Here is a 23,799-nt window from a genome sequence, read left to right as displayed (position 1 = left end):
GCCAAGATGAAGGAGGAGCTCATCTTCTGAACCACAACTGTACACAGAGGGAGCTCCCAGCACCCACCCAGCCTTCTTCACCAGCCCGGTGCCCTCCAGATGTTTAGGACTACAAGACGTGCAGTCCCAAAACATCTGGAGGGCACAAGTAAACAGCAAGGTTATTCCACCCTGTTTGGAAGGCCCTCCCTTACCTCTGCCAGCAGCACTATCCTCTTCCCGTCAGGCCAAATCACATGGTCTACCTGAGACCTCACCCGCTCCCATGTCAGCTCCGGGGTACGCAAGCTGGCCTGGAAGACAACATTCGAAAAGTCTGAAGTAGAAAGGGCCTTCGGAGTCAGCAGAAATGGTCACTGCACAAAGTCTCACTGCAGGGAGTAACTTGTCCTCGGCTGAGCGAGATCTAAGGTCTGCAGGGGGTGGGCACTGCAGGACAACGCACGCCTTACACTTCGACGGCCCCGATTCACCAATTCAGCACCGCCAGAGGCAGGAAGTAAGAACTGCTTTGCTGAATCAGACCACGGATTTGTCCAGTGCAGCCTCCCCCTTCTTCATCTTTAAAGCAACTGCTCTTGTGGCAACAGATCCCGTAAATCAGTTAGTGAAAAGCCACCTTCAGCCTGCCTGTCTTGAAACTCCTGGCACTGAGCTTCATGGGACGACCTGGGTCATTCTAGCATTGTGAGGGGATAGAAAAAAGTCCTGGACTTTCTCCATCCCATACTTATGTCTACAAGTCTCTGTTATTACCCCTCTCTTAATCACCTTTGCTCTAGAGAATCCAAATGATTTTGCATAAATGAATTGTGACTCACTTCACCCCCATAGTTCAGCCCGGACACTGAGGTCCAGCGCCAAGGGTCTTCTGGCAGTTCCCTCCCTGCGAGAAGTGAGGTTACAGGGAACCAGACAGAGGGCCTTCTCGGTGGTGGCGCCCACCCTGTGGAACACCCTCCCTTCAGATGTGAAGAAAATAAGCAGCTATCTTATCTTTAAAAGACATCTGAAGGCAGCCCTGTTTAGGGAAGTTTTTAATATTTAATGCTGTATTGTTTTTAACACTCAATTGGGAGCTGCCCAGAGTGGCTTTGGATACTCAGCCAGATGGGCAGGGTCCAAATAATAAATTATTATTATTATTATTATTATTATTATTGTCGTCATGAATTGTTAAGAGCTGACTATTGTGCTGATTACTGAAATTACTCTGAAGTTGTTTTCATCATCACTATTATTATTATTGTTGTTGTTGTTATTAAATCCAATTGTTATGTCTTTATAAAGCCCCAATTGTTATGCCACATTGCTATCCACCGTGAATCCACTCTGGAGTGCAGAAATGGCAGAAAATGGGTATATAAATATACCTGACTTTTTTGGGGGGGACAGGTAGTGGGGAAAAAACCAGCCCAGAAAAATGGCACTCCACCCCACTTTTCTGCAACATTTCTGAATGCAAACCAGCAGCGCAGGCCAGTCCCCCGCCAGCAGTGAGATTAGACTGATGGAAAGAGCGCCTCAGTGGGTGTGTCTGGGGCAACAATATTTTGGGAAGCGCCCATTAGAAAACCAAACCAAACCGTGATTCCAGGCGTTGCAGTGGATTGCAGTTGCTGTGGTGTGATGAAATGCTGTAAGGGCAAGTGAGGCAGGAAAATGTCGCCTACAATCCTGTCCCCTAAATTAGAGAGGTGCATAGGCACATCCCGACTCTGGAAAGGACAATGACAAAACCAGGGGCCTGCTTGTCAGAGGGCTCCGATTACCCAGCTCCTCCGCTGACACTGACACACAGAGAGGCCTGGGCTGAAGGAACGTCAGTGTTTAGCAGCTGTTTACTGCAGGGGTTGCTTAGCAGCTAAATACAAGCTTGCATGCCAGCAGATGTCCTGACAGATGAGTGAGCGAGCTCCACTGCTTATCTCCCTGCCCTCCCGCCCAAAACAACTTGGACAAGGCTGGTGTTTGCCTGGTTCCAAAAGAACAAATGTCAGCCCTCCCTATTGTGCTGTTTTGGAAAGCCGGGGGGGGGGAGGGAGAGCTGTTCAGCACTCCCATCTGCCCCTACCGGTGAGACGAAGGGTCGAAAAGGCACTCAACGAGAGCCTGGAAGAAGCACGGACAAGCGTCCTCAAGGGTGCTTTCACAAAGAGCGTTCTGAACGACCCACTTTGATGGTTTAAAGGCTGACGTTTACTTTTTATTACAGCAGCGGAGTAGCACAGCCACAGGAGCCTCCACAAATCTTGTGCCCTCCAGAGGCTGCTGGGGTCCAGCTCCTACCAGCCCCAGCCATCACGGCCAATTGTCAGGGGTGGTGGGGATTCTGGAGAGGGCACCAGATTGGGGAAGACTAACTAATAGTCGTGACTTAGGGCCCTTGTACCTACAGGACCACCTCTCCTGGTCTGCCCCGCAGAGGACCTTAAGGTCCATGAACAACTATAGTTTAGAGGTCCCAGGCCCTACGGAAGTCAGACTATCCTCCACCAGGGTCAGGGTCTTCTCAGTGATGGTTCTGACCTGGTGGAATGCTCTGTCCCATGAGACCAGGGCCCTGCAGGATTTAACCTCCTTCCACAGGGCCTGTAAGACAGAGCTATTCCACCTGGCCTTTGATCTGAATTCAGCCTGATCTTTTATTTCCCTTCTCTTCCTTCTCCCCTCCCCTTTTATGAAGATCACCCGCTCTGAGACCCCACAGCTAATTCTCCCCTGGCCTCCTCGCTGGCCCATATAGGACTAATTCAGCCACCTAGCCCTGGTGATTATCTAATGCTTATTAGATGGATTTCCCCTAAATTGATTTCTGAACTTCGAATTTTATTGTTATTCGTGTTTTTATACTGTATTTTACGCTGCTTTTACAATTAAGTGTTTTAAATTTGTTGTTAGCCACCCTGAGCCCAGTTTTTGAACCAGGAAGGGCGGGGTATAAATAAAAATTTATTATTATTATTAATATTATTATTATTATTATTTCTGTCCAGGCCCAGGATACACGTTCCCACACAGCCATTAAACTCCCTAGGTGAAGGTTGTGTAGCCTCTCTCTCTCAGCCTAACCTAATTCACAGGGTTGCCAAGAAGAAGGGGGGAAACCTGGTACTCTGAGCTCCTTGGACAGAATGAAAATGTAATAAAAGCAGGCATAAAGTTCTGTTCGTTATTAAGCCAACCCATGTGTTTTTCTAGTTCAGAAGATGACACGTCCTCAGGAGGATAACCCCCACACAAGTGTTTCTTTGGAGCAGAACACAGGTATCTAGAAATATCTACTGGCAGGATGGCAATCTTTCAGGCTTCACAGAGCTCAGAGAGCCAGTGTGGTGTAGTGGTTAAGAGTGGTAGTCTCGTAATCTGGGGAACCGGGTTCGAGTCTCCGCTCCTCCACATGCAGCTGCTGGGTGACCTTGGGCCAGTCACACTTCTTTGAAGTCTCTCAGCCCCACTCACCTCACAGAATGTTTGTTGTGGGGAAGGAAGGGAAAGGAGAATGTTAGCCGCTTTGAGACTCCTTTGGGTAGTGATAAAGCGGGATATCAAATCCAAACTCCTCTTCTTCTTCTATTACCTATAGAAAAGCTGCTCTAGCACTCCCCTGAATTTGGATCCAGCTCTGCTAGAAAAGACCCAGAACCCTCCTTCGTTTTCCATAATGCACTGCATTGCAGATAGAGCAGGGAAGACCATCCCTAAAGCCCTTTACTAGAGACTGGGGGGAAAAGAAAGCCCAGCTCTTACCACGTCAATTTCAGTGTTGGAATGCCCCATGTTACAAACAATGCAACTGTTCTTCATTCTGTCAAGATGTTCTCTGGTCACTACGTTTTTGTTACCTACAAACACACACAAAGAAACAAGAATGTCTGAACAAAGACATTGGATTCTTATCTCATTATACATGACTAAGCCATTTTTCACCTTCTCACCCCTTGCCTTTTCCTGTAAGACCTATTGCAGTCGTTAAGAGTCGTCAACAGGCTCATCTCAGCTATCTGCCAATCTCCCATTCCCACCACCCTTCTGAGTAATACCCCTCCCCACCTTCTCACTATATAGAAGGGTCTGGCAACTTCTGTTTCAGTGTATCTGAAGAAGTGTGCATGCACACGAAAGCTCATACCAAGAACTAACTTAGTTGGTCTTTAAGGTGCTACTGGAAGGAATTTTTTTTATAAAGAAACAAGATTTACAGAATGGAGTGCTTACTCTAAACCCCACCCTGGCTTTCTAAGAACAACTAGCACACACTGGGAACGTCTTGTTGCACAAACCCTGGTTGAAATGGAAGGAGCTGGGTTCATCCCACCCTTCCGGGACACGGCCGGCTATGGATTTCCTTCTACCGTTCCATTAGGAAGACTGCCAAAGGGGGTCGCGCTACCATTTGCACAACGAAACCCCACTGCGACGCAAGCGTACCTGTGCAAGTGATAACAATGTCGACTTGCCGAATCACTTCGTTCAGTTTCACAAGACGGAAGCCGTCCATGCTGTGAGAAATAAGCAGAGAGAGACCCCTAAAACCGAAGCCCAGCAGAAAACACCCCCACCTGAAAACCGGCCTGTGGAACACCCTCCCATCAGGTGTCAGAGAGATAAAACAACTATCTGATGTTTAGAAGACATCTGAAGGCAGCCTTGTTTAGGGAAGTTTTTAATGACAGATGTTTTATTGTATTTTTAATCTTTGTTGAAAGCTGCCCAGAGTGGCTGGGAAAGCCCAGCCAGATGGGCGGGGTAATACTATACTACTACTACTACTACTACTACTACTACTACTACTAACAACAACAACAATTATTGGTCATTTATTTCTGTTCTCTCCCCTCCCCCAAAAAAGCAAAGCAACTTTTGCCACCCCCAGCAAAAAGCTCCAAAACTTTGGACAGCAGCTCTCCCCCCCCCCCCCAACTCTGGGCACTTTGCAATAAATAAGTGAGTTTTGGTTTGCAGTTTGGGCAGTCGGTCTCTAGAAGGTTCGCCACCACTGCTTTAGAGTTACAAACTCCTTCAAAACTGGAAACTTTGGGTGGCTCCTAGCAGCTTCACTCTGATTCACGTGGTTCTCTTAACTCCTTCCCGCTGCTCCACCCTTCCAAAGTTGGCCACTGATGAATGGATGGCAATAGGAAGGGCCAGCGGCAATCAGTAAAGCAAGGGATCAAATCCGGTGCTGACTGAAGACCCTGCCCACATTCCTCCGCAGCTTCAGCTCTTACCAGGCTTGCAGGGCACAAATGGGGTCGATCTCTGTCACGTACACAATGGAGCCCATGGCCTTCAGTGCAGCACAGCAGCCCTTGCCCACCTGCAGCGGGAGAGCAGAACGTCAGGAAAGAGGCACAGAGGACTCAGCGCTGCAAGAGCTGGGGAGAAACAACAATGCCATTTCTGGGTCCTGTGGCGGGAGAAGCCCGAGGGAGGAGGGCCGGAAGATGTACTTTCAGCGCAATTAACCCAACAGCACCAAGCATTTGCAGGTGGGGAGCTTAAGCATACGGTAATGTCACGGGAAATGGGGTTGCTTGTGTGTAAACCTCCAGCTGTTCCAAACTGCTTAGGGGTGGTTGCGTCTTTCCTTGACTGAGCAGCCCTTGGCGCTGCTGCTCAGTCGCTAGCAGAATCCGTGAGTGGGCGTCTCCTAAATTTCCTCCAGCATAAGAATTCCTTAACGGACAACCTTCGCCTCGCCTCTCTGCGTGGAAGCCTTCTGCGCAAAGTGGGCGTGCCAAGCGGTGGTCCTCCGCCCTCCTCACTGACTTCACTGGAAGAGTCTCGGAGCCTCACCTCCGAGATGCTCTCTGCCTCTCCCTTCTTCCTGGTGTCACCTGGACTTCCTTCCCCAGAAGACGTTCTCTCTCTTCCCTTACTCGTTCCCTCTCCTGCAGAATCTGGGAGCCTCGCCTCTCCCCTCTGCTCTGATGTCAGTTCCCTGACAGGTAACTAGATACTAGGCCCAAGTGGGCATCCGCACGCAACAGCAGAAAAATGCTTCTGTCCAAAAGAGAGGAAAGCCCAGGAGTGTCTAGGTACAATAAAAGCATGTCCAGTTATATACAGTGGTACCTCTGGTTGTGAACGGGATCCGTTCCAGAGGCCCGTTCGCAACCTGAAAAGAGCACAACCTGAAGCACTGTATCTGCACATGTGTGTGGCGCTATTTGGCGCTTATGCGCATGCACAAAGCATGATTTAGCATTTCTGCGCATGCGACAAAACCGGAAGCAACCCTTTCCGGTACTTCTGGGTCACAACCTGAAAAGACGTAACCTGAGGCATCCGTAACATGAGGTATGACTGTACAAGAACCCAAGCAAGAAAGATGTTTTCCTGTAGGACAGGTAAGAACTATTCAAATTGGGGTATTCTGTCTCACACAGAACAATGGTTCCACAACCCTGCAGCGTAGCAAGAGTGGCTTCCAAAGGGAATTTCTGCATGGGGACTGCAGGAAAGGGATGTCCCTTGGGAGCTGCTTATTCCATGAACCTGAAGTCAATGGACATGCAGATGCTGCAAATTATATGTAGGTGGTACAAAAAACATAAACATGGACACGTGAAATCTTCTTTTTCCTCCTGGGATTACAGAAGGTTCCCTTGCAGACGTGCCAGTTCAGTGAGTGTGCCATTGCTCCCCCGTAATCAGTTCTGTCCAGTAACAGCCGATCAGTGTTAGCGGTTCAGTCTCCTGTGTTATCTCACTTCCCATCCACCCCGCAGAGAATGCAAAGGCGTTTGGCTGACCCGAGGACCCCTGTCTGTGCAACGCAAGATGGAGACATGCAGCCACCTTGTGCTCTCAGAGATCGGAGGCCACCACTAAGCCAACCTGGTGCTTGCTCTGCAGGTGCCTCAAAATGCACACAGGCCAGTTCTGCGCCCTAACACCAACATCCCGTATGTTAAGTCCTTAACAACTTGAATAAAGAAGAAAAACAGGGGTGGCACTAATGCTATGGGATGCACTTCCTGAAATATGAAAGGCTTAATCTGTATTGGCATTCCGTCGGCTTTTGAAGATGCACCTGTTTATGCAAGTAGACCCTTGATCTCTCCACCTGTGTCCCCCATTACTATGTTGTTGTAATGGGGTTGTTTTATTGCATGCTTTAACTGTGGATGTTTATATTTTAATGCTCGTGTAATTGGTTTCTAGGGACGTGGGTGGCGCTGTGGGTTAAACCACAGAGCCTAGGGCTTGCTGATAAGAAGGTCAGCAGTTCGAATTCCCGCGACGGGGTGAGCTCCCGTTGCTCGGTCCCTGCTCCTGCCAACCTAGCAGTTCAAAAGCACGTCAAAGTGCAAGTAGATAAATAGGTACCGCTCCGGCAGGAAGGTAAAGGGCGTTTCCGTGCGCTGCTCTGGTTCGCCAGAAGCGGCTTAGTCATGCTGGCCTCATGACCCGGAAGCTGTATGCCGGCTTCCTCGGCCAATAAAGCGAGATGAGCACCGCAACCCCAGAGTTGGCCACGACTGGACCTAATGGTCAGGGGTCCCTTTACCTTAATTGGTTTCTATTCTTGCAAACCATTTAGAAGCCTATTTTGGCATCAAGCGGCATATAAAACAACAACACCATGGGGGTTTAAAAAAAGCTTCTGGGAAATACAAGGGCTCTAGTCATCTCCAGTGGAAGGGAGCCCCACAGTTCCGGGTTCAGCCACTCAGAACGCCTATCAGCATGGAGACTCTCTCTCCAGGAAGGGCCTTCATTCATCTTGAAAGAGATTAAAAAATGTCTGAGATAACAAAGCAACTTCCATGACTGCTTTCTGTATCACACAGTGTCATGCAAAAAGCCACAGGAAGCCTGCAGGGAGAACCCACAAGATAACCTGACACCCGACCCGGCTGGAGTGTAAAAATAATGCAGAGTGCAAGGCTTGTCTTGACATTGGGCTAAAACTGTTGTGTGCTGCAAGTTTCCAGGGGTCCAACAGGAGGTTGGGGGTGGAAAGAGGGAGATCAATACAGCACCAGCTGAACTCTGTGGAGTTCAGAAGTCCAAGGCACGAATGCTTTTCTAACCATTATCTAGAGATGCCCTTAGATATCCAGAGGGAAGTCTTGGAGAAATCATCCCTAGAACTGGAGAAGGAGCTATGATGCCACCCACAAGCTTCAGCTAGAGCCCAAGCACAGCTTGCTCCAAGGGGGAAACACCCGAGTCTTACCTCTCCATAGCCACAGACTACGACTTGCTTTCCTCCAAACATCATATCGGTTGTCCTTTTAAGGCTGTGGAAAAACGAGAGGGTTGCAAAGTTAATCTTGAGAAATTCTGTTATGTACGGGATTTCAGGCTCAAGGGCACAGCGGTTTTGGATTTGTGAATAATGGCCCTTGTGTGTATTGCTCAACAGTGAAGCAACATCAGTGAAATGAACTAGGAGCTATACAAATTACAGAGCAGTACCACTCTTGCCAAGGGGGCTTGCAACGTAGGGACCACATGTGTAGGCTCTTGCAATCATGTGCGAAGACACTCTGTACACATGCGAAGAGGCTGCACCTCATCCTTTGGGAGCCCTGGATGCGTAATCACTGTACATTATCTGCACATGGGGATTCCTGCAAATTCTTACACACAGAGCCTATTTCACAGGTATCTGGGAATCTGCAAAGCGACCCTGTGGTTTGAAAAGGAAGCCAGGAACAGGCGAAAGATTGGAAATTATCAATGAATGACAGGGAGTGGGATGGGGGAGAGTCAACCAGTGATAAAGGTAACAACAAGCAAAACAGTAAAAGCCAGGCTGTCTCTTGCAAAGCAGCTAAATGTGGGGGCTCAATGTAACTGCAGACCCTGGGTATCTAAGCACATCAACAGCAACCAACTGCCTTTAGGAAGATTTCAATTCCTTCCTATTCTTTTAATGCTGCTTTTTCTTTGTTTTATGATTCTTTGCTTCTGCGTGTCCCTTTCAAGCCTCCAAACGGATACCCCTTAGATGCTGCGAACCGTTGGCCCTTGCGATATCCCAGCTTTTGCCGGGGGCTCTGTTGGGAAGCACAAAGCGGTGGTTTCCAGGTGAAGGAAGCCATGCTGTTCTGCACATGGAAACTCTCCTTCTTAGCATATCTCCTTCCCTACTTGGCATCTCTGCAACTGTGCCCTACATTGTAGTCTATTTTTAGCAGATAAGTAAAATAGGTTAGCGGTGTAGGGAGTGTGGAACTTCAATTTTCCACTGAATATAGGCGGCAGTCTCGAGGGATAGGACTGCAGTTCTGCTCCTGTTTCTCGTGGCCCATTTTACAAGGCCCAAGCTAGCTGCCTAGCTGATTTAAATATTTCAACTGCTTCCATATGATTCTGCCAAGTAGCAGAAACAAGAGCGAGCCGATGATAATTTCCTCTACTGGAATCAAATTTGCATGAAAGCATATTAGTAGAATTAGGAAGCAGCAATTTGCCTGCATTTCAATAAACGGAGAAGCCAATTCGTGAACTGGGGGTCGGGGCTTTAACAGCAACTTTCCGCAGCATGCCCACTATAGCCTTCTTCTCACTGAGGGAGGTCAAGCTGTGCCTATCACATGACTGAATGCCAGAAAAACCCATTCACCACACAGGGAAAGCCAGCGCAGGGAGAAAGCCAGAATAGAACCCTTCTCCCTCACATGCTGATTTTCCATGTGCAGGGAGCTGTTATGTTCAGTCATGTGTTCCCCCACCTGGCACTCTGAAAGCGTAAAATCTTTGGCAAAGGCGACCATCCTCAGTGAGTCAGGCCCACCCATGTCTTGCAGTGAACATCAATGTTACCAGCAGGGAGAGATCTGTTCAAACAGACTGGGGTATGCACTGAGAAACAGCAGCTGGCTGCAAATCCTCCTCAAACACTGAGACGGCCGTGCCTCAATGCAAAGCAGCCCTGAAGCAGAGAGACAGGCCTAAAGAAGGCCGATAGAATTCACAGCCAGTCACAGGGCCTATGGGCATCGACTCCGCAGGCCTCTAAGCCCATGTCGAGCAGGATTGCAGGAGAGCCCAAAAGACACTCTAAATCCCACCTCTCTTCTGTATGCATCTGATCGTGCAAGAGCTTCCTTGCCACGGACATCTAATGCCCCTGGGAAATGAAAATATGGGTTTGGGGAAACAATGCTAAATGTAGCTAATAAAAAGGTAAAGGTAAAGGTACCCCTGCCCGTACGGGCCAGTCGTGTCCGACTCTAGGGTTGTGCGCCCATCTCACTTAAGAGACCGGGAGCCAGTGCTGTCCGGAGACACTTCTGGGTCACGTGGCCAGCGTGACGAAGCTGCTCTGGCGAGCCAGCACCAGCGCAGCACACGGAAATGCCGTTTACCTTCCCGCTATAAAGCGGTACCTAGGGGTGCCCTAAGGGGCACTTAGGGGTGCTTTCGAACTGCTAGGTGGGCAGGAGCAGGGACCGAAAGACGGGAGCTCACCCCGCCACGGGGATTCAAACCGCCGACCATGCGATCGGCAAGCCCTAGGCGCTGAGGTTTTACCCACAGCGCCACCCGCGTCCCTTTGTAGCTAATGCTAAATGCTAAATTCATCATGGGATGAATTGTCTATAGTGTTCCTTTAGCAAGAGGAAAAGAACAGGACAACAAGCTAGATGCCTTTGTTTCATGGTAGGGCAGTGGACGGGGGGTGAGGGAGAAAGGGATAACAACCCCCCCCACACACTTTTCTTCTCGTAGTTATCAACTTGGATGAACATAGCAACTTAAGAGATGGAAAAGAACATGCCGGGTCGAGTTGTCTTGTAATAAAAGCTTCAACCCACCAGGCTACGGAATGAGAACTGCAATTACCACGTCAGCAACATCCTGCTCTTAATTCCCTCTTAGTCTTCTGGGTTTAGGCGCTAGCGGCCAGCTTATTCCTGAAGCTACTGAGGAGTTTGGTGGCTCTGTGACATTTAGGGGAGGAAAGCTCCGCCACGTGGTGTCTGTTCCTTTGCCATTCTCCCACAGTGAAGCGTTCCTGTGATGGGATTTGTACCGAACATCGAGAGAGGCCTTTTTAAAAAAACAAAACAACGCACTATATCTGGAATAAACAAACCCAAACTGCACCCGTCTCCTGGCAAGACTATGCGGTTTGGAAACATGGAAATCACATTCACTGGAAAGCTTCAGCATAGGAGAATGGGAGTTACCACCCCAGCTTTTTTCCTGCCATAAAAGTGAGATGTTTTATCTATTTATAAGAATATTTGTATACTGCTGTTCATAAACAGTATCACAGCAACCATACAGATCCACAATAAAAGCCATGTACAAATTGAAAACCAGAGATTAATTATTGCAGAAATATATTTTCTTAATTGCCTGTGTGAGTTCTGTGGCAGCTATTTTGGACGGTTGGGCATAGTTACACCTTTGCAGCTGCTTCTCTGCAGACCCTTGTGAGAAGACCTCATTCTCCTCTCTGTGTTCATTTAAACAGAAAGATACGTACCCATCTAAAATGGATTCCCGGCAGCAATAGAGGTTGTCAAACTTCTGCTTGGTGACAGAGTCATTGACATTCATAGCTGGGACGCACAGTTTGCCTGCCTTTGATAGCTGATACAATCTAGGGTGAGAGGGGAGGGAAAAGAATGAAAGGATAAAAGCCAAGGTTTCCTCCAATTTCCCTGGATGCTCTTCTGCCTTCTGTTGACCTACACAATTGACTGACCAGCACCGGGTGCTCCTAGTTAAGGGTTTATTGTGAAATCAGCACTGCTCATGCCTGCAAGGGTTTTTTGTTTTTGTTTTTTGCAAGGTCCACGTGATGCTATCATGAAAATGCCAGCCCACCCATTTTTTCCACTTAATCCAGATTTCCCCTTAATGTGGAAAGTCTGATAAGTAAAAGTTACTTTTTAATACATCTGCCCTCGCAACACTTTCTGAGTTTTGTTTGGGGGGCAGTGTATGTGATTCAAACTGCTGTTGCATTTTTAAAGATGGGAAAGTCGGGTCCAAATTCTCTTTCAGTTATGAAACGTACTAGGTGACCACAAGCTATTACAGTGGTACCTCAGGTTACAGACGCTTCAGGTTACAGACTCCACTAACCCAGAAGTAGTACCTCGGGTTAAGAACTTTACTTCAGGATGAGAACAGAAATCGTGCTTCCGGCGGCACGGCGGCTGCAGCAGGCCTCATTAGCTAAAGTGGTGCTTCAGGTTAAGAACAGTTTCAGGTTAAGAAATGAATTAAGTACTTAACCCGAGGTACCACTATATTGCCATGGGTTACTGGCATGTCAAGGTGCTGCTCTGAATTCTTTTGGAGGACAGACCGAAGAGTAATAAAATTAAGGAAGCGGTTTCTCTCCAAACAGGGGCACCGGTGAAATAGGATGCAGTTCCCACCCACCCAAAACACGCAAGAGTTCTTACCTGTGGACCCCAGTGACACTCTCCTCTACAATCCCCTTGATCTTCTTAAACATGTTGGGGTACTTCTTGTAGATCCAGTGTGTGAGATCCCCACCATCGTCTAAGATCTGAAACACCAAATGTGTTATTACTACCACATTCCTTTGCTACAGACCCAGCAGTTGGCATTCTGCACATGTGGTGGGTAAAAGGTTTTCCCCACTGGTGGATGTAGATATTCTTTGGAGAGAGTAAGGAAAGACATAGTATCGAAGGTGACATTGCTCTGTACATCTGAGAGTCCGACAGTGATCTGCCAGCAGGATTCGGCTGGCATGCATGTCTTTGGTATGGGAAAACTAAAATGTAGAAGAGCTTTTTGAATCATGTGATCAGGAAGAATTTGTATAGCATCCTGGAGAAATATAAGAACCTGATGGAAAGGGAAATATGCCTAGGGCTGCTGCCAATGGAAGCTATTACAATCAGGAGAATCAATATGGACAGACAATGGGTGACTTATAGAGACTTAGTGGACTTCTCAAGGAAGAAATAAGGAAGCAAGTAACAGATCTGTTACAGTACCACCAATTGTATGGTATGTTTAAACCAGTGGTGTCCAAACTTTTTTCAAAGAGGGCCAGATTTGATGAAGTGAGGGCCGACCGAAGGGCCAAACAAAGTTGGTGACCTTTTTTTTAGGATTGAAGTTGTTGAGCTTTTTTATGATTTAAGTTGTTGGGTTTTTTTACGTTTTTCTCCCCCCCCCCCAGGAAATAAACTGCCACAGGGGCCAGATTAAACTGACCAGCAGGCCACATTACGCCCCCGAAACGGACTTTGGACATGCCTGGTTTAAACTATATAAGAAAAATGGACTTCTGGACCATAAAGATCACAATTTGAAAGAGATTTATTAGTGAATAATGAAGAACTATTGTATAAGCTATTATTGGAGTGCGAAACAAAAGATGAACTGGTAAAAGCATCAATGACTCGCTGGGCATCAGACAAAGGGCATAAAATAGAATTTGACCTCTGGGAGAAACTGTGGAAGAAAAGATTTGAAATTTACTGCATGCTACACTTTGAAGGAGAATTTTATGAAAATGATTCATAGATGGTATTTAACGCTGAGTAACACTGAGCTAAGATGTATAAATTTGAATCTGATCTGTGCTGGAAAGGTAAGGAAACAGAAGGAACTTTTTCATATGTGGTGGGCATGCAAAAAAAGTTAAAAGAATATTGGGAAATGAGATATAATGAGATGAAAAAATTGTTTAAAACAACATTCCCCCCCCCCAAAAAAACAAGAGGCATTCCTGTTAGGATAGTTCAGAAGCAGGTACCCAGGTGTCAGAACAATTTATTTAAGTATGCAACAACAGTGGCTCAGATTTTGTTAGCCAGAAAATGGAGGTTTAATTTGAGGTCCCTATTTAGGAGGATTGCAGCTTAAGATGATAGAATATGCAGAGTTAGCAGGTCTAAGTGGAATAATAGAGCAAGAAGAAGAGGTATTTAAAGAGGAGTGGGGAATTTTTTGCTGAGTATGTGGAAAATAATTGTACACATTGACAATGCTGGCAGTATTAAGGTAAATTCAACAGTAAAAATATTTTAAAGGGTGCAAAATGGGGGTGTGTGATTTAGATGGATATACAAGAATATGCAGGAATTATGGGTAAATTAAAAGCACCTTGGAAGGGGAAGGAGGGAAGTCGTTGAATGGATGGGTATAATGAAAGATGTTAATGTGGAAATGGAAAACCTGAAAAGTTCAATAAAAATTATTTTGACATGTTGACATCCAGATTATGTCAAAAGAGACAGAAATTCTGGTACCTCAAATGACATGTACCTTGGAACTGCTGGTCACAGAATGAAACCAGAGGCTATCAATGGTTACTAACTATGAAGGCTATGTTCTCCACTGTCAAGGCACTGAGCTGGGAATCGCAGGTGGCTGGGTGATTTAGCAATATATCATCCAAAACCAAATTGAAGTCCTTATTGGGGGGGGGGGGGAGTAGAGACATCACCTTGCCAACAAAGGTCCGTATAGTAAAAGCTATGGTTTTCCCAGTAGTGATGTATGGAAGTGAGAGCTGGACCATAAAGAAGGCTGATCGCTGAAGAATTGATGCTTTTGAATTATGGTGCTGGAGGAGACTCTTGAGAGTCCCATGGACTGCAAGAAGATCCAACCTCTCCATTCTTAAGGAAATCAGCCCTGAGTGCTCACTGGAAGGACAGGTCCTGAAGCTGAGGCTCCCAGACTTTGGCCACCTCATGAGAAGAGAAGACTCCCTGGAAAAGACCCAGATGTTGGGAAAGATGGAGGGCACAAGGAGAAGGGGACGATAGAGGATGAGATGGTGGGACAGTGTTGTCGAAGCTACCAGCATGAGTTTGACCAAACTGTGGGAGGCAGTGGAAGACAGGAGTGCCTGGCGTGCTCTGGTCCAGGGGGTCACGAAGAGTCGGACACAACTAAACAACAACAACAACATTGTGATAATCAGTTTCAGAATTTTTGACCCGGCAATATATCATGAAACATGGTGTGTGTGTGAGAAAAACCATGAAGCCAGCCAATGTTTCTCTTGATTCACTAGCCCCTGTTAACTCTGTTGGCTCAGCTTTCTCCTGCCTCATGCATGGGGCAGCAAACCACAAGAACAGGCACTGGCAAAAATCACAATACGGGAAAACTCTGAAGCCAGCCAATGCCTCTACATAGCTCCATCCTTATTTCAGACATCGTGATATATCAGTATGTTTAGTTGGTGATATATCACAATGTTGAAAACCAGGCAAGGGAGAGAGCAGCAGCCGCTGTTTCCCAGTCCTTTGCTCAAAGCACACCCCCTCCAAAATCATCCGATTAGTGGCCTGGAGAGACGTTTGCAATACAATGCTCATTCCTCCTTCCCAATCAGGGGTTGTGCTTGTTAATCTTCACTTAATTAAGAAGGTTGCATAATCTTTTTTTCCCTCCCTCCTCCTTTATGTGCACTAATAGGCCAGAACAGCAAAATTTGGCAAGCTTCCCTCGCACCCTTATGAAGAGAAAGAACAAGGACTGCAGCCAAAACATGACTCGTTCCTGTGGAGAAGAACGGGGTGCCCTTTTGCCTACACAAAGCACCAACTGGGCCCCATTCTGGTTGCCTCTTTCACTGCAATTCCAACCGATCCTTCCAATATTTATTGGTTTGGTTCACTCACATACCCCTCTTAATTTGGAAAAACGCAGAGCAATTCACCAACCAAATAACCAAATCAGGTGCCTAACCAGATAAAACCATCAAATCGTCGTTGTTTTTTCTTCTCATAATTTTTTATTATTTTCTTTACATATTCTTTCTTATCATACTTTAAACAACATATACACCTTTTTGCTCTGCCGAGCTTGTGACTTCCCTCCCTCCCTCCAGATGGTATCCTTTATTTAATCCACTTGCGTATTTTATCTTTTCACGTCTTATCTACATTGTAGGAGTTCAGTCCTGCTAGTGTTTTTAAGTTTTTACAACTGTCCTTTAAATATTCAATAAATTGACTCCAAACCATCAAATCATCTTGAACCTGAAAGGAGCAGCAAATTAAAACAATGCCACAGGACTTTTACTGTCGCACCAGAACAGTCTAGAAATGCACACACATTCTGAAATAACCCAACAAGGGGGAAGGCGTTAAGAACAAAATATTCAGCAAGCAAGCAAGAAAGCAAGCAGGAGACAATAGTATTATGACACTATTCCTCTATTCCCCCCCTCCACCCACCAGCCTAACTCTCCCCCAGAATCACAGTTACCCCAATAACAACTGGTTCTCACCCAGCAGCACTGGGACTGGGAGAACCCCAACTCTTCTACCCAGAGGAATCCCCCTGCCCAGAAACACTTCTGTGTAGAGAGCAGTGGTGGAGAAGAGTAACTCTGAACTGGGGCTTTTCTCTTTTTTATTTATTTATTTGGTTTTTTTATTGCTACAGCAAGAAAAGAAAAAAAGAGAAAACACAAATACCAAATTACACACAGGGATAACAATAGACACAGAATTTTCTTAACAAACAGTAAGACATAAATTGGTCTTAACACTAAAGACCCAACCTCCCGTCTATTCCATATTTCGATTTCATATAACTTATTGCCGATACACACTTTTATCATAATTAAACTTTTCCCTTAATATATCTTAATTCTTATATCTGCCTTGCAACTATTACTGAAGTTCCTCATACTGGGGCTTTTCTCCTTGAAGGCTGCCCCTTTGGGGAAAATAAACCCTTGGTTCCCTTTGCACCAATTATAGCTACACAACCTGGCACAGTTTCCAGATCAACATCCTTTTCGTGTCACCCATGCATTTTCCTTTCACAGGTAACGCCTGCTCTCTGGCTCAGCGGCCAGCCTGATGTTCAGTACCCAGATGGAGATTCAAAGCTTCTTTAGGGCAGCAAATGGTTTGCAGAATCCCCCACCATGTTTTGGGTACTGGCCTGCCCAGACACACTTCCTGCATCTGGCGTCAAGTTGCAACCTCCCAGCACTACAGCTATCTGCCATCCCTCACAAAGGCAGGCAAGGTAAGCTCTGCGGTGCTGCCATCTTCTGGTTCAAAACACACACATTCCTCTGCCACAGCCTGGAGTTACAGATAGGTAGCCGTGTTGGTCTGCCATAGTCAAAATAAAAAAATTCCTTCCTGTAGCACCTTAAAGACCAACTAAGTTAGTTCTTGGTATGAGCTTTCGTGTGCATGCACACTTCTTCAGATACACTGAAACAGAAGTTGCCAGATCCTTCTATATAGTGAGAAGGTGGGGAGGGGTATTACTCAGAAGGGTGGTGGGAATAGGAGATTGGCAGATAGCTGAGATGAGCCTGGAGATGAGATGAGTCTGGAGTGAAACACAAGAACGGAAACCAGCCACAAACTGTGATGCTTTCACCAGTTCTGCAAACAGTGTGGGGACACAGGCAGGCAACCAAAGGATATACCCTTATTTATTTTTTGCCTATAGAATGAAGGCAAACCCAGAAGGTGAGAGAAGGACCATTATAACTTCCAGCATCAACAGAAAACATAGAAATAAACTTTCGCCGATCCTGAGGGAGTTGAAACATGCCTGACTCATGCACCAGCACAAATGTCACACGCCAACCATCTCTGCCCTGAGTTCTCAGCAGTGCATGAAAACTGTATATAATAAATAAATAAATAATAATAATAATAATAATAATAATAATAATAAAAAATTATTTTATTTATACCCCGCCCTCCCCAGCCAAGACCAGGCTCAGGGCGGCTAACCCCAGGTATAAAAACAACTGATTACAATACAACTTAAAAACAAGATTAAAAGACAACATTAAAATGCAGCCTCAGTAGAAACTCAAATCAAAAACTTTTGGGGGATGAAAACGTCAAATCTTCACCAAGGCCAACTATCCAGACTGGTCCTACATGGGCCAGGAAAAAAGCCAGGGAAGTCCCCAAATAGATGGCCCACGAGTCAAAGGCTAATAATACAAGCTTGCCACAATGGTGCTTCCTTTGTTATTAATTGTCCAAATGCCGTTCTAGGGACCAGAACCGGATTTCATGAACACTGCCGACGGTTCTAGGACTCACCATATTTGGCTGCCACCCTTCAACATTGACGCAGCGATCGATGCACCACCAGAAGTCATCCTCAGATTCTCCCTTCCAGGCAAAAACAGAGAATCCTGCACAAGAGATAAGGAGGGTACGCACTTCAGATGGCAGCAGGCAGCTCATAGCATGGGAGGCTACACATGAAGGAAGATCATCTTGGAGCAGTAGTCCACTAAATGTTACTCAGAGTAGACCAAGTGAAATTAAGGGACCTACCCTAGTTGTTGTGGGTTAAACCACAGAGCCTAGGACTTGCTGATCAGAAGGTTGGCGGTTTGAATCCCTGCGACGGGGTGAGCTCCCGTTGCTCGGTCCCTGCTCCTGCCAACCCAGCAGTTCGAAAGCACATCAAAGTGCAAGTAGATAAATAGGTACCGCTCTGGCGGGAAGGTAAACGGCGTTTCCGTGCGCTGCTCTGGTTCGCCAGAAGCTTCGTCATACTGGCCACATGACCCAGAAGCTGTACGCCGGCTCCCTCGGCCAATAAAGCGAGATGAGTGCCACAACCCCAGAGTCGGTCACGACTGGACCTAATGGTCAGGGGTCCCTTTACCCTAATTGTGTCCATTTATTTCAATGGGTCTACTCTGAGTAAAACTTAGTGGAATGCCACCCTTAGCACCAATGGCTCTTGTTTTCATCTTTTGTATGTTTTTACCGGAAGTGGGAAGTGCTTCTTAAAATCCCCACCCCCGAAATCACTTCCAGCAATACCTTTAATATTTTTTGAGAGATCTCAGTTCTGAAGCAGCCAAATACCTACCACTCTCAGCCAGGGCAGCAGCTACTTCATTGAGGGTGGAGTAGATGTTGCAGGCAGCCCACCGGCACTGAGCACCCAAGGCACCAAGGGTTTCCATGAGAACCTGCAATGAGCAAGATCGGCAGTGGGAGGGTCTGGGATTTGCACAAATCTTCACACAAAAAGTAAATGCCACATCCAGTAATATTCAGTAACACAGAGAATTTCCACCTATTACGTTCCCTTTTAAAAGCAGCAAACTGCATGCACACCCTTGGATATATTTAAAGTATCATTAGTACGGTTTTTACTTCCTCAACCTGAAAGTACAAACAACACCACATAGAAAGCCATACTCTGATCACGTCTAGCCAGTAATGCAATTCTCTCCAAAAGCTTAGACTCCTGACCCCATGTTTTGCTTCAGCTCCTTACTTTTCTGTCAAAAAAGTCTAACCACTCATATACTTCATGTGAATTATTTGAAGAGCAACTGTAATCAACAAATTACGCTAGGAGGACTACAAGAGGTTTGGTAAGGAGAAATATATGGAGTGTTACAAAGTAGAAAAAGGTAGAGATATTGGTTATGAGTTTGAAATGTAATAGGGAAAATAAGAAATGCATACTAAGAGATTAGATTGGAAAATTTTCAGACAGGACTGATGGAAGTCAAAAAAATTGAATAAGATGCAAAAGTATGTTTAATCACTGTTGAAAATGGTATGTTAAAAAACTAATATATATATATATATAAAAGAAAAAAGAAAACGAAAAAGTCCAACCCCTCTTCTCATTTCACATACACAGAAGATGCCCAATGGTTTTTCCAGTGACTACAGCACTTGTCAGGTGCTGAAGCAACATAATAATAATAATAATAATAATAATAATAATAATAATAATAATAATAATTTATTATTTATACCCCGCCCATCTGACTGGGCCTCCCCAGCCACTCTGGGCGGCTTCCATAAAAACCAAAAATACAGTAAAATATCACACGTTAAAAACTTCCCTGAACAGGGCTGCCTTAAGATGTCTTCTAAATGTCAGGTAGTTGATTATCGCTTTGACATCTGCTGGAAGGGCGTTCCACAGGGCGGGCGCCACTACCGAGAAGGCCCTCTGCCTGGTTCCCTGTAGCTTTGCTTCTCGCAATGAGGGAACCGTCAGAAGGCCCTCGGCGCTGGACCTCAGCGTCCGGGCAGAATGATGGGGGTGGAGACGCTCCTTCAGGTATACTAGACCGAGGCCGTTTAGGGCTTTAAAGGTCAGCACCAACACTTTGAATTGTGCTCGGAAACAGCACATGCCCCATCTCACGTCCAAAATTCTGGCTGGAAGAGCAGGCGGTGAAATCAGCAGGGGAGAATGGCAGAGAGCAAGTCCAAGAAACAGCCTTTACAACCAGGGGTTGGGTAACTTGGCTGAAGGAGCTAGGGCAACGAGCCGTGACTCAAGACAATTACCAGCCCCAGAGGATAAGTGGGGATGGGGAGGAAGAGCTGAACTCTCGGCAGCATTCTTCTCCCCAAATGCTCCCTAACAATCTGGAGGCAGTTGGAGGATGGATGGCGGCTAACAGATTGAGGTTGAATCCTGACAAGACAGAAGTACTGTTTTAGGGGGACAGGGGACAGGGGACGGGCTAGTGTGGGGGACTCCCTGGTCCTGAATGGGGTAACTGTTCCCCTGAAGGACCAAGTGCGAAGCCTGGGAGTCATTCTGGACTCACAGCTGTCCATGGAGGGGCAGGTCAATTCTGTGTCCAGGGCAGCTGTTTATCAGCTCCATCTGGTACGCAGGCTGAGACCCTACCTGCCCGCAGACTGTCTCGTCAGACTGTTGCATGCTCTGGTTATCGCTCGCTTGGACTACTGCAATGCGCTCTATGTGGGGCGACCTTTGAACGGGTCCCAGAAACTACAACTAATCCAGCTAGACTGGTGACTGGGAGCGGCCACCAAGACCACATAACACTGGTCTTGAAAGACCTACTTTGGCTCCCAGTACATTTCCGAGCACAATTCAAAGTGTTGGTGCTGACCTTTAAAGCCCTAAACAGCCTTGGTCCAGTATACCTGAAGGAGCGTCTCCGCCCCCTTCATTCTGCCCAGACACTGAGGTCCAGCGCCAAGGGCCTTCTGGCGTTTCCCTCACTGCGAGAAGCCAAGTTACAGGGAACCAGGCAGAGGGCCATCTCAGTGGTGGCGCCCGCCCTGTGGAACGCCCTCCCACCAGATGTCAAAGAGAAAAATAACCACCAAACTTTTAGAAGACATCTGAAGGCAGCCCTGTTTAGGGAAGCTTTTAATGTTTAATAGGTTATTGTATTTTAGTGTTTTGTTGGAAGCCGCCCAGAGTGGCTGGGGAAACCCAGCCAGATGGGCGGGGTAGAAATAACAAATTATTGTTATATTATTATAACAAGCTAACCTCCACATTCCTTCAAGCATGGACTTTTTAACATTGGGGGAGGGGCACATGTGAGCCCATGCACAAGGCTGGCTTCAGGTTTCAGCAAACTCCACCTGTAGGTTTACCTGGAAGCAGCAGCAACAGGTGGCCATTTCAACTTCCCACATGTACTGTCAGTCCCCTGGGGCACCATCGGAAATTAAAACAGCATTTCACACAGACTCATCTGCATGGCACGGGATGCACAGAGCAGGCACCAATGGGGCTGGGCACTGGGTATCCAAGTAGCTGCCAAAAGGTACCACGTGCCAATGCCGGTCTGGGGTGAGGAAAAAGGTCTGAAAGCTCAGCTACCAGAGAAATGTAAGGCCCCCTTGGAAACTGAGAGGCAGGGGATAAAATCAACCAAGTAAGAGGTGCCAGTTTCCTGAATAGAACAGTGTGAATTTCCAAAAGTGAAACATAGCCTCTGAAGGCTGGGTTTCAGAAGGCATCCAGAAACTTCCTGGAGAAATCGTGGCATTTGAGCTGCCTATTCTTCCCTCAATGCCACCATGTGGGATATCGGATATTTGAGCCAAGGTGTCATACTAGGCTTGTCACATGTGCTGGATGCCAAGCACCGGTTGGACGGAAGAGCTTACAGCAGTCTGGGCTGTGATGTGCGTGCAGCCCACGATCTTGGCTCCAGCCAACGGCTTCTCTCCCTGAGCTCGTTTCCTCAAGGCCATGAGCGCAGGCATTTCTAGGAAGGAAGAGGAAAAGAAATGACACACACGAAAATGGGCACAGATGCTCAAAACCCAAAAGCCAAGTAAATGTCAAGCAGGTGACAGCAAACATTTCCCCATATCGCCTTCAGCATCAGAAAGATTATCGCTTTAAAACAAAGCACTGCAAAGTTCTGTTCTGTAACCCAGGGGTGGGGTGGGGAATAATCTGCAAGGACAAGTCCCAGAAATGGTGTGAACGTTCAAGGACGTGCCCGCTTCCCACGTTACACAGATAATTAGGCAGTGGAATCCCAGGTCTGGAAGAAGCCCAATAAATTTTCCTGGTTCAACACCCTGCCCTGAAGCAAGGCATGCGTGGCCTAAAAGCTTCCCCAAGAAATGGTTCTGCAGCAAAGGAGATTTCACCATCTCCCCAGGCAACTTCTTCCAAGGCTAAGCTCATTCTTAGAATGCAACCATGCCAACGTCCACCTCGATGTGGGAAAAGAGACTGGCGGGCAACAATAGGATTCACTTGGATCTGTAGAACCACAGCTTGGTTTTGCTTGCACTGTGCTGAGAACCTTGGAATTAAAACTTAAAAGGTGACTTGGTTTGGCTGTTTTGTAACCCTAAATGGGTCTTCCATCACCAAACAGCTCAGCTGTTTGAAGAGATGGAACTTAAAATGATGGCGAACCAATGAAAGCTTTCTTCAGTTTTGTTTCATCTCAGAAAGAAACAATGGTATTGGTTATTAGGTTGGATGAGAGAGTGTTCAGATAAGAGGCCTTCCACAACTACAGTGATGGGAAGTGATACAATGAGATTTGCATAGTGGCCTGAGGGTACCACTTGCCCATGTGCAAGCGAGAGCTATGAATTCCAAATGATCAAGAGCACCTGAAACAGTCTTACTCATGGAGTCAAGATTTAAGGGTAAACAACCCTTTGCACTGCCAAATTTCACGACACTCATTTGCTAATACAACACAACGCCCACTGTGTATGTATCCTCCCCATGCCCCTTCTCCCTTGCTAATGCCTCCTTCCTTCCTCCCCACCCGGTGGATTATTTACAGTCTCTGGATCTGGCTGGAATAAAATAGGCTGAAGAAGGCAGGGGCATTTGCTGAGAATGGCTAAGCCTTCCAGTTCATTGGTCCTCCCCGATGTTAGGACTGTATTTGCTAATTCTGATTTACAAAGTTCCATTAAAATGATGTGGAAGTCAAATGCCTGTGCTGTTTTTTGAGACAAAAATAGCAATTTGTCATTCCTCTGATTTAATCTTCATTCAATGATCTATATGGAACAGGAGCAATTTGGAGGTGGGTGGGGATTCTGGGGAGAGCTGAACTCAACTGTATGTCTTGCATTTCATTAGTGGTGCACTACGGGCTCCCCAGGGCAGATTGGAAGAGTCAGGTCTTACTGCCACATAGTTGTGCCAGAAAAAGTGTATACCCAAACAGCAACAAGACCAAGATCTCTTGATCTAATGAAGTTACCCAAAATGGCAGATCTCTCTTACCTTGCTCGGCAATTTCTATTTCCCGGCGCCCAAATTCAGCCTGCTTGATATTTTTCACACAGAAGTCACTGCTGCCTTTGGTGTTCTTCTGCTGCTTGTCCCGGGGGGAGGTCTCATCGTCAGAGCTGTCTGTGTAGGAGGCAGCTGGAAGAAGATGTGGACATTTTATTATTATTATTATTATTATTATTATCATCATCATCATCATCATCATCATCATCATCATCATCATCATTTTCTACCCCGCCCATCTGGCTGGGTTTCCCCAGCTATTCTGGGAGGCTTTCAACAGAACATTAAAAACAAAATAAAACTTCAAACATTAAAAACTTCCCTAAACAGGGCTGCCTTCAG

The 23,799-nt window shown here is 46.5% G+C and overlaps 1 protein-coding gene and 1 long non-coding RNA gene across 6 annotated transcripts in view; one reads left to right on the top strand and one right to left on the bottom strand.

The window, feature by feature from the left end:
* The window catches only part of LOC310687054, a 214,686-nt gene that overhangs the window by 116,822 nt on the left and 74,065 nt on the right, over nucleotides 1-23,799 (top strand). The gene's annotated exons all lie outside the window — the stretch shown is intronic.
* The window catches only part of AHCYL2 (adenosylhomocysteinase like 2), a 169,219-nt gene that overhangs the window by 81,117 nt on the left and 64,303 nt on the right, over nucleotides 1-23,799 (bottom strand). For all 5 annotated transcript variants that reach the window (XM_083461243.1, XM_083461244.1, XM_083461247.1 and 2 more), the window contains 11 exons: nucleotides 23,446-23,589; nucleotides 21,843-21,943; nucleotides 18,799-18,901; nucleotides 18,012-18,106; nucleotides 12,387-12,493; nucleotides 11,456-11,572; nucleotides 8,189-8,252; nucleotides 5,232-5,320; nucleotides 4,432-4,502; nucleotides 3,751-3,845; nucleotides 195-293 (listed from right to left, as the gene is read on the bottom strand). In XM_083461243.1, the coding sequence (XP_083317369.1) occupies nucleotides 195-293; nucleotides 3,751-3,845; nucleotides 4,432-4,502; nucleotides 5,232-5,320; nucleotides 8,189-8,252; nucleotides 11,456-11,572; nucleotides 12,387-12,493; nucleotides 18,012-18,106; nucleotides 18,799-18,901; nucleotides 21,843-21,943; nucleotides 23,446-23,589 (1,085 nt within the window). The remainder of the gene's footprint in view (nucleotides 1-194; nucleotides 294-3,750; nucleotides 3,846-4,431; nucleotides 4,503-5,231; nucleotides 5,321-8,188; nucleotides 8,253-11,455; nucleotides 11,573-12,386; nucleotides 12,494-18,011; nucleotides 18,107-18,798; nucleotides 18,902-21,842; nucleotides 21,944-23,445; nucleotides 23,590-23,799) is intronic.

This window comes from Podarcis liolepis, assembly GCF_965112155.1.
Source record: "Podarcis liolepis genome assembly, chromosome: 10".
In the NCBI taxonomy this organism is placed as follows: Eukaryota; Metazoa; Chordata; class Lepidosauria; order Squamata; family Lacertidae; genus Podarcis; species Podarcis liolepis.
The sequence above is the reverse complement of the archived record's forward strand: the minus strand, read 5'-3'. Positions and strand labels throughout refer to the sequence as shown.